The 22,688-nt window shown below is 38.4% G+C and overlaps 1 protein-coding gene across 1 annotated transcript in view; it reads right to left on the bottom strand.

Annotated features, from left to right (window-relative positions):
• The window catches only part of LOC122069628 (26S proteasome regulatory subunit 8 homolog A), a 29,816-nt gene extending 11,428 nt beyond the window's left edge, over positions 1–18,388 (bottom strand). The window contains exons 1-7 of the mRNA XM_042633686.1: positions 18,041–18,388; positions 17,592–17,689; positions 10,791–11,015; positions 10,260–10,322; positions 9,985–10,148; positions 9,484–9,640; positions 9,260–9,358 (exon numbers count right to left, since the gene is read on the bottom strand). Coding sequence (XP_042489620.1) covers positions 9,260–9,358; positions 9,484–9,640; positions 9,985–10,148; positions 10,260–10,322; positions 10,791–11,015; positions 17,592–17,689; positions 18,041–18,239 — 1,005 coding nt within the window. The 5' untranslated portion in view covers positions 18,240–18,388. The remainder of the gene's footprint in view (positions 1–9,259; positions 9,359–9,483; positions 9,641–9,984; positions 10,149–10,259; positions 10,323–10,790; positions 11,016–17,591; positions 17,690–18,040) is intronic.
• Positions 18,389–22,688: the final 4,300 nt, after the last annotated feature.

Genomic DNA, 22,688 nt, shown 5'->3' with positions numbered 1-22,688 from the left:
AACCCGAGCCGTTACAGGGTACAAAAAACGGCCTCTAGGGCCTGACAAACCCATCGCTCAAAGGGTACTTTTTCCGACACCAGAGAACCAGAACCCAAGAAGTAACCTGCAATAGGGCGTGGCCTAAAACATCTCTTTAACTAGCAGAGGTTCAAACCGACCTGAGAAGGCCGCCGGAGACGGACCTTAGCCGGAGAAGGAGGAGGAAGGACGAGCCTCTGATACCATTTTTATCAAGGATGTGTGAACATTAATCGGGCTCTGCCCAACCTTTCATTGATAGGGGCTTTATATAGCCAAAGATACAAGGGACATGTGGGACCAATGACACATGGCCTTCACATGAACGTGGGACTGTATGTCGAGAGTGTCGGCATACATACATACATTTTTATCAAGGATGTGTGAACATTAACCGAGCTCTGCCCAACCTTTCATTGATAGGGGCTTTATATAGCCAAAGATACAAGAGACATGTGGGACCAATGACACATGGCCTTCACATGAACGTGGGACCGTATGTCGAGAGTGTCGACATACATACATACATACATACACATCCATACATAAACGTGGGACCGTACGTCGAGAGTGTCGGCATACATACATACTGATACACATACATACACATCCATACACTCATTGCTAAAGCTGCTTACTACCCAGACAGCAGTTCGTCTAATTCTGAAACTGAGTAAAGAATAGTGTGAGCATTTTCGCAAGGGTGTTTTTTCTCTCAGTATGTATGTATGTATGTATGTATGGATGTGTATGTATGTGTATCAGTATGTATGTATGCCGACACTCTCGACATACGGTTCCACGTTTATGTATGGATGTGTATGTATGTATGTATGCCGACACTCTCGACATACGGTCCCACGTTCATGTGAAGGCCATGTGTCATTGGTCTCACATGTCCCTTGTATCTTTGGCTATATAAAGCCCCTATCAATGAAAGGTTGGGCAGAGCCCAGTTAATGTTCACACATCCTTGATAAAAATGGTATCAGAGCCCGGTTAATGTTCACACATCCTTGATAAAAATGGTATCAATCGGACTCCCACAGACTTGGTCGCAACTTTCTCTCTCCATCTCTATAGAAGGTCTTTCTCTCTCCTATCGGGTTGGGTTTTGGACTGGTTTTGCTCCTATATGGGTATTGTATCCTTGGGGGTTTATTTGATGGTATTATTTCTTTGATTCTTGCTCCTATTTGTATTGTTTAAGGTTATAAACTACGAAGTTAGTTACTTGTAATCTACTCCTACATTAAGTGGTATCAGAACTACGGTTGAAAAAGCTCCAAACAATCTATCAGTGCCTAACCGAAGATGGTTCCATCAATTCATTACTTCGCTGGACAAATTGATACATTCTACAACCTTGATTGGTTAGATTCTCTGGAGAAATATTTTGACACCTATAATTTGACAGACACAAAGCTTCAAGTTGTTTGCTTCCAGTTGATTGGTCATGCTAGAGATTGGTGGAAAGTCCATGCAAAGTGACTCCGAGTTCGAGGACATAAGCCTAGGACTTGGGAAGAGATAAAGTACGAGTTAGTGACACAATATCTCCCTGTATATTTCCAAAGAAGGCTCTTCCCCCCACAGGATTCCCATCATAATACATCTATAGACCTAAAGTTTGAAGAATTGAAGGAGGCTACTGCTGCCCAATCTAATGGTCAGCCACGTTATTTTCGTAGGGAATTCCTTAAATGGATACGGGAATTGGAGATGTACTTTGACAACAACTTAACAGAGACGCAAAAACGCCAATATACATGTTCCCAGATGAGTGATTGTGTTCGAATGCAATGGAGAGTGTGAAATGCAACTTCAAGCTCAAGGACGTAAGCCTAGAACGTGGGACAAGATGCAGTATGAATTGGCAGGCATGTACCTATCTGAGCATGAACGAAACATGTACTTCCTTCCACCAGATGTCCAAAAGCCACCCACACTTGACAATAGCATGAATGAATCATCGGCCTCTATTGCGAAGGAACAACAAGAGAGACACCTCTGACCAGTGAACTAGAGTCAAAAATTGAGGTTAGTGTTAAAATTTTTCCAGCCATTCCTATTGTTGAGGAAGAACTAATCATTGATGTTCCCATCAACGAGACTCATGTGGGAGAAGTCGAAAACAACAAGGTTGCCACAATGGACAATGAGGTTGAGACTGAAGAACTTGACACTACAACAACTGTGATGATTGTGAACAACCAAGAAGAAGATCCTAAGGGGTTCAAGAATGAAGTGTTTGAACCATCAATGGAACCGATTGAGAACCACTAGGTAGATGAACCAAAAGAGCTTTATGTTGCATTGAAGTTAGAAGAGATCAAAGGTGCATATGTAAATGACCATATAGATACATCCAAAGATATTGAAATTGAGCATGTAGAGTTCATCATCCCATTAAAGTATCTTGAAGATCGAGCTCCTCACATTCTAGACATCTTTATTATCAAAGAGCTACCTGAATTTTTCTACGGCTTGAAGAGGGACATGCACCATGATATAACACCCTCACACTCTACGAAATTCGAAAATGAATTTTTTCTAAAAGAGGGCGAGTTGATGTAGATAAGTCACTTGAGCTTATTTTATTGTATATAAGCCTTGGGTTGTGTTATGTGTTGAGCCTTTGATCTCATGGGTTTTCTTTGAAATTTGCCACTTTAATGTGCCTAAAATATGGGTAGAAGGTAGAAAAACGGGATTTAATTCATTAGTTTAGTTAGTTGCTATTTAATTCAATAAAGGCCCATTAGGTCATTGGTCGGTTGTAAAGTCATATACGGACTATTAGTTAGTTAGTCCTACTCCATGTTGGAATCATAAATCAAGTCTTAGTCCTATTTTGAATTCCTAGTTGTAGTAGGAGTGTCTAGTCCTATTGGGAAACTAGCTCCTAGTTATAGGAGTGTCTAGTCCTATTGGGAAACTAGCTCCTAGTAGTAGTTTGATTGCTATTCTGCCCTCTATAAATAAAGGAGTCTATGTACTTATAATTTCATATTTGAATGAATGAATTATTGAGTGATTACTCTTTAGCTAAAAAAATTGTTATTAAGAGGTGAGATGCCTAAACCTTTGAGGGGTGTGATACCCAAAACCTGAGGGGTGAGATACCCATTCCTTTATTCTCTTTCACCCTTCTCAACCCTCCATCGATTCTTCTTTTTCTATTTTTATTTTCTATTTATTGTTATTAGAAGTTCAGACCTGTTAAAGCATACAAAATCAGAATCAGCCAGCCAAATAGTTATTGTTCTTGAAGCCAATCGACCCTCATTGCTGCCAAGTTTGAGATCTGATCTGCAGATCCTTTGGAGGACTGGTTCTATACTCTAAGAAGATCAATCGATCCTCTTGAAGGTTATCTGAAGAAGACAAGTTATTCCTGCAGAATTCTTCACATTCTCTTTCCTAGGTCTGAAAATCAAGAAAGCACATAACTCCATAACCAGCCGTCAGAAACCCTTCATATTTGGGGGTTTTTGTACCCTCCCTAGGGACTATCTACACCCAAAAGTGCAGCTCAATCGGACTCCCACAGACTTGGCCGCACCTTTCTCTCCAGCTATATAGGTCTTTCTCTCTCCTATCGGATTGGGTTTTGGCCTGGTTTTGCTCCTATATGGGTATTGTATCCTTGAGGGTTTATTTGATGGTATTATTTCTTTGTTTCTTGCTCCTATTTGTATTGTTTGGGGTTATAAACTGCGGAGTTAGTTACTTGTAATATACTCCTGCATTAACAAGCATCTTCCAAAACTTACAGAGCTCGACTACACAATAAACTTAATACTCTATGATAGGGTAGCTTATCAATGGAAGAGTACATGGAATAGTTTGATGCTCTTGTTGAATATATAGGGATTGAGGAAGATGACACACAGCTGGTCTTTCATTTAAAATAGAATTGAATGGTGATATTCTGAAGGAGTTGGATGTTCATTATGCATACAAAGTTCAGGATTATTTTCTGAGGGCATTGAGAGCAAAAGAAAATTTGAAGACTCCTGCTAAGAGATTTAATTCTCAAGCCGGGGGAGAACCAAAGACCACCTGCAGTTGAAAGACCTAGGGGTCAACAATTTACCGCCTCAGGCACCCTACAGATAAAGGTAAAGCATCTATATCAGTAGCAGTAACAACTAGTGCTATAATTGCAATAAATATGGACACTCTGCAAAATTCTGCCCTGTGAGACAAAAAGGTAGCAATGATGTAGTTGCAACAGTTGAGGCTAATGATGGTTAGTCGCATTCTGATTGCTAAAACTAAAGGTGATGATTGGCGCAGGCACTGTATTTTATAGGACAGTCCTACAACCAGGCTAATGATTTGTGGTGCAGAGCAACGAAATGTCAGGCAGTTAAGAAGCATCATGTTGATAAACTCAGTGCAACAGAGATGAAGATGTTGAGATGGATGTGTAGCAAAACTAGGTTCGATAAAGTAAGGAATGATCATGTTAGAGCTGATTTGGGAGTATCTCCAATACATGATAAGCTATAAGAAATTTTCTTGAGGTGGCACGGCCATGTTCAAAGTCGGAGGAGTTATATGATTCAGATTGAAGGAACTAAAAGAGCCAAAGCCAAACCTAAAATGATTCTAGGAGAAGTGGTGAGGAAAGACATGCATAGCTTAGCTTGTATCAAGTATGACCTCGAATAGAGCTGATTGGATGGCAAGGATCCATATACAAGTAGTCAACAAATACTATTGGCCACACTTGCAGAAGGATGCCAAGCACATGATCAAAAGGTGTCGCATTTGTTAGTTAGCAAAAGGGACCAAGCAGAACATGGGTTTATATTCCCCACTACGGCACTACCTGTCGTTCCACATGCAACATGGGTACATATCAGCATGGATTTTGTGCTAGGTCTGCCTCCTACAAGGGAAAGCACGATTCCATATTCATGGTGATCAATCCGTTCTATAAAATGGCACACTTTATACCATGCCACAAGACATTTGATACCAGCCACATTGCTTACTAAAGTCGATTGTATCTAATAGGGATGTCAAGTTCATGAGCCATTTTTAGAGGACAGTAGTATATGAAGACCAACACTAACCACTAACCTTCAGTTCTCCACAACTTTCCATCGACAGACATATGGTCAGGCGAAGGTTGTTAACCAAAGTTTGGGCAACTTCCTCCTTGTTCGTGATGATGAGAAAACTCGATCATCCATTCTTGACATTACCGAGTTCATGTATAACAGTTAGTGATAAGATTGTTCTTAGAATCAGCCTAAACGACCTGTCAATCTTGTCCCCCTTCAGCCTCAAGCACGCGTCAACATTGAAGTAAATGAATTCATACACAATACTATCGAGGTCCATGCCAATGCATGACTGCATATAGCCCTTAGCAATGATTCTTCTTATCGTCAATTTGTGGAGTTTCATCCTATCAACAAGATTTATGGTTCTCATTGCCCCAGAGAGAATTCCTTCTAACTCAATTAGGAAGCTCCACCACTGCAAAATTGGTCCCTATAAGGTCCTTAAGAAGGTTTAACCTAATGCTCATGTGCCAGAGTTTCCTGTTGATATGGCCATAAGCAATATCTTCAACGTGGTTGATCTTACGGTATACATGGATCATCACTCAGACAAGGGAGATATACAGCACATCTTGAGATTGCTACAACTCACACCACCCATTAAAGATGAGATCGAGGATGTCGTAAACAAATACAATATCACTAGGAAGAGAGGTGATTACCATTCCTTCCTTGTCAAGTGGAAGGGCCATCCAAGAACTGACTGCACATGGTGATGTAGTTGCACGATGGACTTAGGAAAAAAAAAAATCTTTTGATTTGATTTTCTTTTGTTTTACAAACAATTTCTTTGAAATTAGTTAGTTTCTAATTTTAGATTAGTTTCCATCAATTTTTTTGATTTTTTTCTTTATATTGGACACGTAATCGATGAGAAATTTCAGTTTTAGAATTTGAAGTTTGAAGAATAGGAATTTTGGTATGAAACCACGGCTGCCGTGAGTTGTTCTCCCCTCCCCTGACTTTCTTTTTTCTTCCCTCTGTTCTTCTTCTCCTACAGTTCTTTTTCTTCTTTCATTCTTCTTCTTGCTGGTTCTCTTTCCCAGCCCCTGTTCTGGGCGACAGTTGCTGCCCTACTGAGGTGTTTCGAGCTCCTTTATATGTGAGTTGTTTGGGCCAAGGATTTGATCGCAAGAAGCCCTCCCCTAGGCGACACAAATCATCAGATTTCAGCTGCCGAAAAGTTCCTTTATCATCTGTTATCATACCTGCAACTGAGAGCGACTCTGTTCTACCGCCAGGTTCTACTTCTGGTCCTTCCCGCAGCCTCCCAGCTTGCAAATTCAGGTGATTATCTCATGGGATCGATAGAGCCTTTTCCTGAGAAGCTTCGCCTGAAATCTCAGACCAGACCGAGACCTGTCAACTGAGCTCCATCGATCTGAAGCCTCTCCTTACCGTTGGGTTTTTACTCCCTAACGTGACCTAAAGGTAGAAAATGAATTCTCTTTTATTCTTAAGTAACTTAGTTTGTTCTATTTACAATTAACCCCCTCTTTTTTAAGACTTTCGTTCTAATATTTCCTTATTCCTTTACTAATACCAAAATACCCTCCTCTTTTAATTTCTATCTCAGTTTGACCCTATTATCCATTTTCCTCTCTTTTAAGTGGTAGAGTTGAGCCTGAATTTACAAGAATGCCCCTACTTCTTTAAAAACTGTTTTAGTTGTTAACTGTGGGCCCTAAGCAATCCGATTACCCCCCTGGATCCACATCACATGGATACACACCAACAACTTTAAAATGCTCAACCAAGATTTGTACGTTGCATGTTCCTTATTCATTCATTGGTGACGAATGATTTCAAGCTAGGAAGAACTGATGTAAATTAGATGAGGTACTTCAAAGCTAAAAACAGGCATGCAGTGGCTAAAAATAAGCCTGTCATTCCTTAGAACTAGTTTTGGTTCAACTGAACCAGCTGAACCATATTCTAGTTCAGGCCAAGCCATACGGATTGGGTGTTAGCTGGATCACTCAAAACCAGTTGTGAGATATTAGATTAGGACTTTATTTATTTTATTTCAAATTCTTTCATCGTACAAGTCAATTTCTATTTTAATAAGATAGAGCAAGACTGTTGGGGCACCTTCTTTCTATCATGCGTGAAGGTGTTTCCTAGTCTGATTTAGTTTATTTTCTTTCCTTTTTTGATACAGATTCAGTCTAAGACAATCGTATATATTAATGTAAGGCCATACAGTCTCCCTTGAGATTTTACTAGTTGAATGAAAGCTTGCTTTTTGCTTATAACAGTGTGAATCAAAATTCTGTTGGGAGATGCCGCAGGCTCTTGGTGGGATGCCTAGACAGGTTGGTGGAATTCCAATCTAGTTCCAGGCGAGAGGCTTGGTTCATATCTTCTTCGTGATTATTCTTCCAGCAAACCAGGTCAGTTTCTAAAACTATTTATTTTGTTGTGCAAACTCTAATTTTCTGGAATCTGATTTCTCTGTTATTAGATCTGAGATTTCAAATCAAACTTCATATATAGCCATCACACCTTGTGATGAGTTGATCTCTGGTTTCAAAACTGAATCTTGCTACTGATTTCCCAAAGTCCAACCTTGTGTCTGACTCTCAGTTTTAACTTATTTGTGAATCGGTTAATAGTCTCTGTGATGTAGATAAGTCACTTGGGCTTATTTTATTGCAAATAAGCCTTGGGTTGTGTTATGTATGTGTTGGGCCTTTGATCCCATGGGTTTTCTTTGAAATTGGCCACTTTAATTGGCCTAAAATATGGATAGAAAATAGAAAAACGGGATTTTATTCATTAGTTTAATTAATTGCTATTTAATTCAATAAAGGCCCATTAGGCCATTAGTTGGTTGTAAAGTCCTATATGGACTATTAGTTAGTTAGTCCTACTCCATGTTGGAGTCATAAAGTCACAAGTCCTAGTCCTATTTTGAATTCCTAGTTGTAGTAAGAGTGTCTAGTCCTATTGGGAAACTAGCTCCTAGTTGTAGTAGGAGTGTCTAGTCCTATTGGGAAACTAGCTCCTAGTATTAGTATGATTGTAAACTTCCCCTCTATGAATAGAGAGGCATATGTACCCTTATTGGACAGATTTGAATGAAATAAAGTTTGCATTTATGAAAGAAAATTTGCAACTAAATGCTTAGAGCAGCTGAGATAGCTGTAGGTGAGAAACCCAAGCTGAGATAGCCACTTCCTTTATTCTCTTTCACCCTTCTCAATCCCCCATCTGTTTTATTCTTCTTTTTTATTTTATTTGCTGTAACATTCAAGAGGTATAGTTCAGATTTTGATAAAAGTCTCCAGAAGTCAGAACCGATCAGCAATCCTAGTGGGAATAGGAGAGAGATCGATCTCCTCTCTTTCTCTCTTCTGTACTCTGTTCAGCCAGATCTTCAATCAGGGTATTCCAAGCCTCATAAGGGTCCCACTATCCTTACCTAGTCACTGTTGGAAGCATTCAGCTGCTGTTCTTGAAGGTTTTTCTCAGTTTTCTCTCATAGGTCAGAAAATAAAGAAAGCTTGTAACTTCACAACCAGCCGTCAGAATCCTCCCAACTTTGGGGGTTTTTGTACCCTCCCTAGGGACTATCTACGCCAAAGAGTGTAACTCAATCGGACTCCAATAGCCCTGGCCGCACCTCTCTCTCTCTAGCTCTATAATAGGTCTTTCTCTCTCCTATCGGGTTATGTCTTGGGCTAGTTTTGCTCCTATATGGGTATTGTATCCTTGGAGATTTATTTATTTGATGGTCTTATTTTCTTGTTTCTTTGTCCTATTTGTCTTGTTTGGGGTTATAAATTGCTAGGGTAGGTTCTTGTAATCTACGCTTGCATTACTCTGTTTCAGATTGATGTCCTATTGATAATTTGATATTGCTGGATTCTTTACTGTTTTGATCATCTTCATTCACTGGTTTGATCCCATTAAAATATGAGATCTATATTGTATTCAGGAAACCCTGATCTAGTGTCCTAACTTCAGTATGATACTATCATATCTTCAGATCAGACCCTCATATCTCTGTTATTTTGGGATTCAGGTTTATCGTTGGATTTCAGAACCTACTCACTTTAGGTTTCTAGAAACCAATCACAAATGCCTTAGAAGTTGGGAATTTTTTAGAGAGTAGGCCTGCATTATTGGGATTTAATGATGAACATGGAACTTACCTCCTCATTAGGGTTTGGGAACTCAATCTTCCTGTCAATCCTTCCAGGCCTAAGGAGTGCTTGATCCAGAATATCAATCCGATTTGTAGCCATTAGAACCTGAGTGGGGAAAAACACTAGTTATAACAGGTCGTCAGGTCCACCAGATGAATTCTGGTTCTTACGTCATGGTATTGAGATTCTCAACAATTTTCAGAATCTAATATTAAAGAAACAATAAGTACTTTAATCTTGTTTGAGGCCTCAAACCCATCCAGCTGATTGAGAAGCTCCAGCATTGTCCGCTGCACTTCACTGTCACCATTTCCAGTCCCAGATTCCATTCGAGCAGATCCAATGCTGTCAATTTCATCCATAAAAATGATTGATGGAGCATGTTCCCTGTGAAAGCAAGATTCACACAAGCCACAAATAAGATAAACTTGAGCAATCATGTCAAGCAGATGCATACACGTCAACATTGGCAACTCAATTGGAAAGATAGAAAGAACCACTCTCAAAAAGACTGCCTCTCTTGGTGCAGAGGTGTGGCTAAAAGAAATGGAAGCATTATAACATTCAACTATCTTATAACCAGATAAACAAACAAAAAACCATTAAAAACTAAAAGATGTCAAATCAGGAAGACTTCAACGAAGAAGAATTGTCAACAGCTGCTGGGAATAATCATTTTTAAAATTAGTTTTAGATATATAAAGTTGTCCAAGGAGAGGAATCAAGCAAACCTGGCCATAACGAAAAGCTCTCTGACCATTCTAGAACCTTCACCGATATACTTCTGAACTAATTCAGAACCAGAAACCCTGATGAACGTACAATCAGTATGATGAGCTACTGCCCTTGCCAGCAGTGTTTTCCCAGTACCAGGTGGCCCATAAAGCAGAACTCCCTATCAACTCAAGTTCACCATGAAAATTAATTAGTTAGATCTCTAAAAGCACATGAAGTCATAAAAAATTTATAAGTGCAAAGTTGAAAAACTTTGGCAAGGTGGAATTACCTTAGGCTGAGCAATTCCAAGGCTCTCGAATAATTCAGGGTGTTTGATTGGAAGCTCAATCACCTATTAAGATCAAGACACAGCAAACATAGCAATTTTAATAGATCCATAGCCTAAAGAGACGCTTTTTAATGAAATGCATCAAGATATAGGACATCAGTACATATATTTAACCAACCCAAAATTCAACAATGTTAAATTAAAAAAGTAGCAAAAGTTATTTAGGACAAAACAGTACAAACTTTAGCAATCTTGGGATCACACCCATCCTGAATGAGCAGAAGACACTACCCCTACCTACCCCTCCCCACCCCCTGGGCTTTTGTGATCTTGGGGAACACTTGGGCCTTGTACAGTAAAGAGCCTCATTTGGGGGATTTCTCTTACCCTCAACGGAACTCAGAACGACTAGTATAGATGATGATAAGAGCCACAAAAGAAAGACCCTTCCAGACAAATTTCATTCCCCAAGAATAAGAACGATAACAATTTCAATGCCGATAATGGATTTCAGTTTTTCAGCAGACAAACCTCCTTGATCTCTTTGATTTGCTGGTCAAGACCACCAATCATATCATAAGTTGAATCAGGAACCTTTTCAACCTTCATAAGATTCACCAGAGGATCTACTTTGCTGGGCAAGACTAAGTGAAGTACATAGCTATCATTACGAAGAGCAACTCTGGTTGATGGTGTGATCTTAGTGATATCAATGTTCTTATCAATATCCACAACATACTTCCCCTCTGGGTGCACCTAAAATACAGAAAAGGAGGAACAGTAAATTAAACCACAACTGCAGGATCCATATATTGCAACTACAAATAGAAGAGCGAAGTTTCACTACTTTACTGGCAGTAAATAGATCCAAAATCAACATAAGAACTCTTTCCACCTTGCATCCTTCCAAATGAATATGACAATGAGAGGATGATACACCACTTCCTCCTTTACCTTTTCAATTTGCACTACATAAAGCTACCTTCCATTTTTAAGAAACCTCATTGTCTAATTACAAATGGATGGAGAGTTTTCCCCACTGAGATAATTAAAAAACAAAAAAAAAAAAAAAACACTATATTCAACATATTTGTTCGATTTACCGTCAAAGTACAATTCTTTAAGGATATGAGGGAATTGCAATTTTATATAACATTAAACACAAAGGCGCTTTAGAAAAAATACATCAACAGGAAACCAGGGAAAAAAGCAAAGTAAGAAATCATTAAAAGGGGGGGGGGCATTATTTGCACAAGTAGAAAAACAAAGAAGTCTGGCAAATTCAAATTCTGCCAACACTCAAATCAAACAAACTAAACACCAAGGGAAAATCCACAAGAGACCAATTATGTGGCCTGACGACTATGTTTACACTTTACACCCCCCCCCCCCCCCCCCAAATACTTCTAAAGTTCCCCCGAGGTCTTCTAACAATCTAAACTTGAGGATTTCTGCAATTGGTAATATAGAAAACTGACTTTTTTTTCTTTTTTTTTTGGTATGATGTTCGAATGTAGAAACAGCAAATGTATTATTCATGTGAGGCTTTTTTCTTTATAAACAATTGTTTATAAAAGGTTGTGATGTTACAACAGTAGTTATTGGCGAGCATTATACTTTTATTTGACTAATGTGATGCAAATGAGCAAATCTAACTTCATTTCATTACTTTGAGGTGCGCAAACTTAAACGTGCATTGTATGGGCGAAAGCAATCCCCTCATGCTTGGTTCAGGTGTTTTCACAAGGCTAGGATTGCTACAAGCTACTCTCAAAGCAATGCCGACCACATTCTGTTCATCAAGAGACATGGTGATGTAGGACTAGATTGAACACCCAACTAAACCCAAATCTGCAAGAACTTTTAGACTAAAGAACAACCAAAACCAGTCTTGAATATATTAGCAGAAAATCACCCTCAAACAACAGTCCAGAATATATTCGACCACCAGAAATAACATTACAGAATGGGAATAAAAACAGCAACAGTACTTAGAACCAAAACAGAGACTAGCTAAGAATGTTAACAACTTCATACTAACAGTAATTAAATTCAGCAGTTCAGAAACTTCCAGCAGCAGGCATTAACTCTACAGAATGTAATCCAGAACCTGCAGGTCACTAAAAGACGAAAAAAAAGGAGATTTTTTATATCTCACTATTCAGAGGTCAGATAGGGCTCCAACTTGAGTCGAACCTAACCTGGGCAGAGGTGGATCTTCGACCAAAAATGGGGTCATTCTGACAGCTGGAACTAACTAAACCAGCAAGGGCCGAAAGCTCTGTTTTGCAGAAAATTCTGGGCAGAAATAGAAGGAATCGTACCTAGTATTTGCAGCCCTAATAAGTCTTAAAAGCTTAAGAGAATAATACTTGAAGTAGACCTCCTGGACTTCACGCCGCAAGAAGTCAATTGGATCAAACACCAATTCCTTCAACCTTGATTAAACACAAGACAACTCTTCATGAAGAAGACAATAGCAACAGCCTTTTTTTTTTTTTTATCAAAATCATTCTAGGCTTTTAGGAGCCTCCTCTTCTTTATTTATAATGTTAATAGGGGGAGGGAATTACAAAATAGAAGGTTCCTCAAAAAGGAAACCAAATATTCTCCTAATACAATAGTTACTAAAAACTGAAATTAGAAACTAGTCAAAAAATGAAACTAACTACTAATGACTTTACTCAATTAATAACTTGACTCCTAAGGAAACAAATATAACTCAAATCAAGCCCAATTAAAAAGGAAACTAATGAAAATGGAAACTAACTAGTAATCCCGTACTCAATCTTAGAGCCCCCCTTTTAGACTCATAAAAGTGGTCTATTACACTCAAAACACATAGGATCAAATGCCTAACATGTATGGAACCCAACCTTAGGCTTATTCCTAATAAAACAAGCCTATTTTGGAAATTAATCTGCATCAACTCTCTATCTTGAAAAAATTCGTCCTTGAATTTTGTAGTGATAAGGAGGAAACAACATGTGCGTAGCAGCTTTAACCATTCCCAAACAAAATTCTGATTGCTTGTAGACTTTTGGAAGGTAGTCTTCAAGGTGTGAAGCTTTCTCTTCAAAGAACCATGATGGCATAACAAACTCTATATGTTCAACCTCTGAATCAATACCAACTGTGAAAGTCGTATGCTTAGAGTCGTCAATGTTGGTAACCTTTTCATCAAGGATTGGAACAAACGCTTCCTTTTCATCATGAATCTCAAAGACTTGTTGTGGAGTTCTTTCAATCACTACCTCATCTTCCACATCTTTAGTCATGTCTATTATGCTCTCTTCAATGTAGAATCCTTCACTAGAGTCTTCTTCCATGGTTTCAATCTTGTCTACTATGCTCTCTTCAATGTAGAACTCTTCAGTTGAATCTTCTATCTCTTGACCTTCTGTCTTTGAAGCTTCAAGAACCATCTCTTCAATGTGAACCTCAACTTCAAGTTCTTTTGGTTTGAATAGAGGTATCTTCACTTCACATAAAGGAGTTGTGGCTCTTGGGGGTGCTAAAGTGTTAGGTTTAGTGGCTGAAAAAATTTTCTTGACCTCCCTAGCTTGGTAACCAAACCTTCTACTTGGTTGTGCCATAAGTTCCTCTACTCGAAGAGCCTTGACAAAGCAATCTCTCATTGTATACACATCAGCAAAACCAATTCCCCTATTAATTTCAGCTCGTAATCCCAGTCGAAACCGAGAAAGTACTTGCCTCTCATTCTTCTTAATGTCTGTGCAAGAATAAAGTGCATCAAACTTATTCATATACTCCACCACAGTCATATTTCCCTGACGAAGAGAGTTCAGCTGGTCTTGTATACGAGCTCTAAAATTACGTGGCAAGTACTTATCAGATAGTTCTTGCTTCATCTCTTCCCATAAAGTAGGTTCTCTACCACGGTCCTCCAGTTCATACTCATAGGTTCTCCACCAATCACAGGCAGTCTCAACTAGCTTGGCACGAGTTAGTTTCATCTTCCGTTCCTCAGGCAAGTCATAATAATCAAAATAATCATCCAAAGCAGCTACCCAATCATAGAACAATTGAGCCGTCATATCTCCCATCAAACTCCTTCAGATCGAGCTTGACTTTCTGTGAATCTCCAGAGTACCTCTGATATGTGGGGCATTCAATCTCAAAATAACACCTTACATATTCTTCAAAAGTAGGTTGCACTACAGGAACCCTCTGTGGTGCTCTCAGATTATGGTTTGCTCTCCTGTTAGCCAACTGAGCAGCTACATTCAATGGAGCTTCCACTTTAGGTGTTGTATGTAAATCACCGGTAGGTTGTTGTGGTTGGGTCTTTACAGCCAACAACCTTGTATTCAGTTCAGTCCGCAAAGCTTACGGTTCAGCTTTCAATTCAGTTCTCCATTTTTGTAGAAACTCCATAATAGAAGCTAGGGTGGGGGTGTTCTCAGCCATGCTCTGATACCACTTAATGTAATAATGGATTTGACAACCAAACCAGTCCCAAAACTGCAGGATTTTATAAACCAGAGAACAACCAATAATCACCCAAAATTAGGCAGCGAACAACAGTCCAGAAGTATGAGTCAAACAGTCCTTGTAAACCAGAATTTTCAAACCCAGAATTTGGAATTTCTGAAACAGAGATTACACCAAACAAATAGACTAACCAGCAGCAAGTATAAAGTACCAGATAAGCCACAATCAGAAACAAATACCACAGGAGCAGGTAAGTCAAACCAGATCTGAAATCTGGGCAAAAACACAGTCGGCCAGAAGTATTTAACACCTCAGATTAAACAAACCCATGGTCTAATTGGTCTCAAATTAAGGTCAAACCTCCCTCTTAATAAACCCAACAATCAATCAAAAGGGGAGGGCCATCGGCTGGCTGGATCTTCAAAACAATATAGGGGCAGCAGGAGAGAAACTTGAGATTTCCAGAACCAGAAATCAAAAGCAGTTCAGATCCCTTACCTGGTTTGAGGAACCTTGCAATTAACTTTGAAAAGAAAGAAAGAATAGTTAAAGAGACCTCTTGGACTTCACGCCGCAAAGAGTCAATTGGATCAAACACCAATTCCTTCAACTTTGATCAAACACAAGACAACTCTTCATGAAGAAGACAATAGCAACAGCCTTTTTTTTTTTTATCAAAATCATTCTAGGCTTCTAGGAGCCTCCTCTTATTTATTTATAATGTTAATGGGGGAGGGAATTACAAAATAGAAGGTTCCTCAAAAAGGAAACCAAATATTCTCCTAATATAATAGTTACTAAAAACTAAAATTAAAAACTAGTTAAAAAAGGAAACTAACTACTAATGACTTGATTCAATTAATAACTTGACTCCTAAGGAAACAAATATAACTCAAATCAAGCCCAATTAAAAAGGAAATTAATGAAAATGAAAACTAACTAGTAATCCCGTACTCAATCTTACAGCCCCCCTTTTAGACTCATAAAAGTGATATATTACACTCAAAACACATAGGATCAAATGCCTATCATGTATGAAACCCAACCTTAGGCTTATTCCTAATAAAACAAGCCTATTTTGGTAATTAATCTGCATCACATGGTGGGAAGATTGTTATCCTAATAGTCAATGTAGATGATATTGTTGTTACTGGTGATGATATGGCAGAGATCTCTCGCCTCAAGAGATACCTGGGTGAGGAATTCGAGATCAAAAATCTAAGACAGCTTCGTTACTTCCTTTGCATTGAAGTCGCTAGATCTTCTCGTGGGATATACTTGTTTCAGAAAGAAGGTCAAACACATACTTCTTTCTGAGACATTCTTGACCTTCTACAAAGCATGTTGGGGTGTAAGCCGGCAAACACTCCTATTGAAGCTAACAGTCACCTGAGTAGCAAGGAAGGTGACTCTGTGGATAAGGGGAGATATCAGAGATTAGTGGGGCGCTTGATCTATCTTTCTCATACACGCCCTGACACAGCATTCGCCGTCAACCTGGTTAGTCAGTACATGCATGATCCCTACTCGACTCATATAGAAGTTGTGCTGCATATTCTCCATTACTTGAAATCTGCCTCAAGACTTGGCATTTTTTTTTCTCCTCATGATCACCTTAGGGTGGAGGCCTTCACAAATGCTGATTAGGCATGTTCCCCTAATGACCACAAGTCTACTACTAGTTATTGCACTTTTGTTGGTGGTAACCTTAATACATAATGAAGCAAGAAGCAAGCCATGGTTCCCTGTTCAAATGCTAAAGCAAAGTTCTGTGCTATAGCTTATAGCATTTGTGAGCTACTATGGCTTCATGGTCTTCTCACAGATTTGGTTGTCTTTGCCACCCTTCTTATGAAGCTCTTTTGAGATAGCAAATCTACCATTAACATTGCTAACAACCCTATCCAGCATGATTGAGCCAAGCATATGGAGATCGATCAACACTTCACCAAAGAGAAGCTGGATATGGGTCTTATCACTGTGGTTTTTGTTCCCAGTGGTGAACAACTGGCTGATGTATTTACTAAAGGTCTTAATAATAAGATGTTTCATCCTATTATCTGCAAATTAGACATATGTGATATCTATACACCAACTTGAGAGTATTATAATAATAGGTTTTAGGGAAAGTGTCAGATTCCAAACGGGTCCTTAGGTCCTTAAGGGGTTTAATGATCCTTGTAATATTTTAGAACTTTCTCTCTATTATTATAAATAAAGAGGATTGGTATCATATTAGACACAAGTCATTACCCCATCTAACACTCCAGATATCGATTTCTGGAATTTATTGTCATGTTATAATCATATACATCACCAAATATATTTTAACATGAACACTCAATCAGGAAGGGTACTTCCCTCATCCAAAGAATAAACTCACTAAAGTATCCAATTAAGTTTCAATTTCCAATTCCAAACACATGAAAGGGCCCAACCATTGGGACAACAGAACAAGCAGTTCGTTCTTTGTTAACTATCTACAAAAATAAAAAACCATGTTATATCTGAAACTAAGTTCCATTTAATTTAAGAGCTACTACTCACCAAGCAATGCCCTGGAAAGTAACTTTTACAATAAGAAGCCCAAAACAACTAACCTAAGAATAATGAATCGAGAGAACAAAATATCACAAAAATTGCATATTTTATCAGTATTGAGTATAGAAATGGAATATAATCTTCCCATTGATTCATTAAGTGTAGCAATCCATCTTCCAGTTTATGGAATATGGTAGAGCAATTATTTAACAAGAAGAGGAAGAACGCATAATAGAACAGCTCGAACCAAATAGAGATGAACATGCTTTTGATAGGCAACCAACAAAAAGGGACTCCACTCGCATACTTTGATTACAACAAAACGCACTGACTCACCTTGACTAAAACCTTTGATTTCCCCATGACCTTAACCACCTCTCCAACATATGATCCAGGTTCCTGAAGCAGTTGCAGTTCTTCTCTAAGCATTCTCACTGTCCAATTCACAAATCCGCATAACATCACCAACTGATTCAACTTCAAAAATAAAAAAGGTTCTTGACTAAAATTTACAAAAACAAATGGGTGGACCAAAAAGAATCCCCGAGGAAAAAAACGCAGAGCAAGAAAGCCCAATAGAAATCGAAAACCACCATTTGCGGATAAGGATCCGCTATTCTACCCAAACCCTACACCAATTTAAATGAAAATAGAGTACAGACAAGCTCAATCAACGGTAACGAGCACAAAAAATTGAAATCTAGAAGTATGCCTTCGGAAAAAAACATAATTCTCAAGGAATATATACCGGAAATCTAGGGCTTTGAGGTTAAAGGCCATCATACCTCTGGAATTGAGATCATTACGTTGAGCTTCGAGGCGATTAAGATTATGAGTCTTTTGGCGAACCTGTAGTTGATTATCATGTATGTGTTGAAGGTAGTACTGTCTGAGACCTTCTCCCTGCTTCATCGTCTTTGCAGTGCACATCTCATCTCCTGCTGCTGCTTCAGCTTGCTTCGTCTCGATCGCTGCCGTTGCCATTCTTTTGTTCTTTAAACTCGAAGCAAAGTCTTAAGGAGTTCTTCCTTTTTCTTCCTCTTTAAATGGTAGTGGCACCGCCTCCGGGAATGGCCCTTGCTGAGCCTGCGATGAATTTTAATCCCTTTCCCGTGTCCTCTGCCTTTCAATTTTGGGGAATGTATAATCGTTGTGACACCCCCGGGTGACCGGGTGATGGTACATATGGGGCTGCTAGTGACTGGCCAACCAATTCGCTGGTTAAGAGAGGTATCTCAGTGTGTTTTAGAAATATTTATTTTTAGATATATATTTCAGCAATATACATTAGGAGTATTTGTATAGGTTCTATGGGGTAATTTTTTTTTAACCATTACCAAAACAAAAAAATAATAATAATAATAATAATAATAACTGCTTAAATATTTGCCACGTGGCTGATTGAATGGCCTAAGTCTTATGGGAAAGTTAAAAAATAATAATAATAATAATAAATTCAAAGCTATGCTCTTCATCCGAAAGCCTTTACTCTCCGTGAAGAGTAGTAGTGACGGGCGGCGATGAAAGATTGTGTTACATCTCCTGTGCATAGAAAACCCTCCTTGAACCCCCACGGTGAAGGTGAGTGGAGGTTAGGGGGTAATGAGAGACTTGGGCGAAATATGAATTGGTCATATGGTTTAGTCAAAAAGGTACAACCGTCATTTCAACTCCTCACTTAACAACGACTGATGGCAGGGGTGCAAGACTTGAAGAGCTTCCCTTCATTCGTTACTAAGGTCTCCAAGTCAGCCCACGCTTTTTCAAATAATCTTGCACCCATAGGCATACGGCTTGGCAGGCTTTCCCTTTCCACCAGAGCTTCATGTGCATTGCCCCATTTCCCAATCATATGTTTGGATATGAGTTATACTCGCAAGGAGCCAAACGGTATGCAGGGGTATCTTTTTAATTGTGGCATTCTCTAGGGGTGACATTGGAAATTACTCATAAAAAATAATAGGATTTTAAGAGAGAGAGAGAGAGATGAAGAGTAGCAAAGATCGTATAAAAGACTCTTGCTCCTCCTTAAAGATGAAGAGTATCGTGCAAAACTATGGCTGAGAAAAGATGAAAGTCTACACTCCATTTTAATAAAATGCCAAATAAATCATATTAAATTTGGGTTTTATCGAATATAATACGGTTTGTAAAATAAGGTGAAAAGACTGGGATTTTTTTCTGACTTTTGCCAATGGTTTGGATTCGGCTATAAAAAGTGTAAAAAAATCAGTTTGGACGAATCATTAATAATTCGGTGAACCGAACAACTAGGGTCTTTATATGTTTAGGAGTTGAGCTCTAATGTTTAGTAGTTGATAAGTTTACTTGCACCTTCAATATGTTTGTCAGTTCCTAATAGTGATGAAGCCATTTTATTTTTAAATATCCCCAATTAAGTGATTATGTCACAATGTTATAAATTTTTAATGGCCAAACTACCCCCTGAAGTGAGGTAAGTTTACCCTTATGGCCCCATAGCCTTCATTGCAAAACCCCCAATTCTATTAAACCTACTTTCTTCTTTGTTGCAAACCTTGGATGAATAATGACGACGACGATCATGTCAACCCCTTCAATCTCCAATCAAGTACCTCCAACAATGGGAACTCTCATTCAATAATGATTTCAATTTTATGATGCATGAGAATCCAAGCAAAATTGCAATAGAGATTGCCTATTACACCTATTAGACGTTAAGGTGGCTTTATGACTAACCCTACAAAATTTTCTTTTAAAAGCAATATCCCCTAGTTTGATCTTGATAACTAGCAATCACTGCCCATTTCTAAATTCTAACTTCTGAATGTTAGGTCATTCTATAGTCACACAATTGCTTCTTCCCTGCAAGAAGTTGTGAAATAGAAACTTGTTGGAGCTATCTTCTCTAAATTTCACTGACTTGCAAAGACACTAGTAGGCGACCGAGCGAGCTAGAGAGAGAGAGAGAGAGAGAGAGAGAGAGAGAGAGTATAGAAAGTGAAAGATGTTTTAGGTGGGAGGGGATGGAACTCGCCCCACTTTCTGTAATGGCCACGGCTCAGCAACTTCCCGCCAGTCTCAGGGCTGCTTTTACCTACTTTGCCGGCATAATTATTTCATCCCCTTCGTCTAACTTTGCTTCTCCATCTCCTCTTTGTTTAGGACTTCTAAACATTTTTCCATTTTTCTCTGCTTTCATCAACCACTGCAAATTGTTTGCTCTCTTTTATCAGTTAATCATTTTTTGCTTAAAATTCCACATTATTGGTGTGATGAGGTCTCAAAAATTGATCATATGCTTCCATAAGAGGAAAAAAAGAATTGAATTTTATTGAGAGTTTCGGAGTTTAAATTTCTAATGCTGCTACTATTATTATTGGGGTGTTGTTTGATCATGCTTGTTCAGTGTCGTGAACTCATACGATAATGTGTGAACATGTAGGTTCTTGCTTTTAGAAGACCTTTCCTTCGTAAGGTGTTGGACTACGATGATGAATTCTTCACACTACTGATATTGGTTTGAAACTCATAGCTTGCGAACTACTAGTGCTTCACTCTTCCTTTTTTTTTTTTTTTGGTAAAATAGAGGTTTCCTATCAGCAAGTTTGTGGGAAAACAAAGATAATATTTGCAACGAGAATAGTGGAATGGTTTAATACCTTTGTCTCCCTATAAAATAGCTCCTTCAATGGTTGCTCTGGTAGCCGTTATGGTGGGACTTTCATGTCACCACTTTGGGTCTTCTAGATTTTAACTTGGGTGTCCAACGGTATGATCGTGGTTTCAAACAATTGTCCCCAATTTATATGAAATAATATAATAGGGGTAAAAGGTTTTTTTTCCTTTTTCTTTATTTTAAGTTAACACCATTATCAAAACTGATTATGGTAGATATATCTCAAAAATTTGGAGGTACATGACATTCGAAAAAGATACATGGGTGGGACAAGAAAATTTTCCTAGATTTTATTATACCAATTTCATCTTATTAAAAGTTATTATATTGTTTCTTATACAATTAGTTTATCAATTAACTAAAACCTTATATGATTATTAAAGTACCAAAAGGGCCCATTTGATTTTGTTTCCATAAATGGTTTTTCTGTTTTTCTATGCTCAGAAACAGAAAAACATCCTCTTTTCCGTTTCACCTATTTAATGAAATAAAAATTGAAATTTATATCTATTTTTGTTCCCAGAAACAGGAATGAAGAAACACATATTACTTGCTTTTCTATTTCTTGAAACAAAGTGAGGGGGAAAATCATGAAATCCCAACGCCCTGCCCAAGCCCAACTCTCCTATCTCCCTGCAATTCTCCACAAAGCTCGGCATTTGTCTCTCTGCTCTCTCGCAAAGCTCTCAGGCACCTCTCTCTCTGTCTCTCTCTCCCTCTCTCTCTGGTCAAGCAACGGTCTCTTTGAAACTCTCATTGCAGCGACAATCTCGATTGTCAAGCTCAGGAAAATTTTCAAGCACTAATTCACAAATCTAGTTTCATCTCTGTAACGTGGGGAATTGGGGGTTTTCTTGTTGATCTCTCATTTCTAAGGTAGAATCAAACCCTAAGAATCTAAAGATTTGGGGATTGCTCACTCGCTAACCCCCAAATGATGAGCTTAGGGCTTTGAATCCTTAAGTGCTTGCAGGAATAAAATTCTGAATTCCTTTTTTATCAGCTAGTACAACCATCTTTCTTAATTTTTTATAAATTTTCAAAGAACCAATTTAACTATTGTTTGTTGCATTAGGATAAGGTTCTATACATAGACCTGAGAACCGTAGGAGCTCTTTGACATTCTGCAAAAACGGTAGGAGCTCTATTGTTTTTCTGGGCACCGTTTGACAACGTTCTGTTTATGTGTTTTCTTTTTCCCAGAAACGGAAAATAGCCTAAAAATGTTCGATAAAGTTGTTTTGTTTCACCTGTTTCTAGAAACATAAATCAAAATTTATGCCTATTTACAATTCTAGAAACGACTTTGATGAAACAAGTCCGACTTGTTTCGTCGTTTTTAGAAACGACTTTGAGAGAAAGAAAAAAAGGTTGTTGTGCCTGATAAATCTCTCAACTATTTAAACCTAAAAAGAGGCAACCGAAAGCTCTCTCCCTTTTGGGTATCCGATTATACTAATGGGTTTTTTAGTGGCATTATATCAGCAAAAAATGTTTCGAGAAATAGGTTTATCAAACACAAAAAAATATGTTTTTGTTTCCGAAAACGTGAAAATCCATTTCTGATGTTTATAGACATAGAAACAGCAGAAACGTTATCAAATGGTGCCCTAGTGTTTCACACTTTTATGTTTATAATTTTCTCAACTAACTAATATACCTCTCTATGATGTGTAAAAACTTTGTTCTGTTGTTTGGAGATCCACTTTATAGTTCCATATTGGACTTGCCTCAGCCCAGCAGTACACAACACATAGGTATGGTTTTTTAATTCC

This window comes from Macadamia integrifolia, chromosome 2, assembly GCF_013358625.1.
Source record: "Macadamia integrifolia cultivar HAES 741 chromosome 2, SCU_Mint_v3, whole genome shotgun sequence".
Lineage (NCBI taxonomy): Eukaryota > Viridiplantae > Streptophyta > Magnoliopsida > Proteales > Proteaceae > Macadamia > Macadamia integrifolia.
The sequence above is the reverse complement of the archived record's forward strand: the minus strand, read 5'-3'. Positions and strand labels throughout refer to the sequence as shown.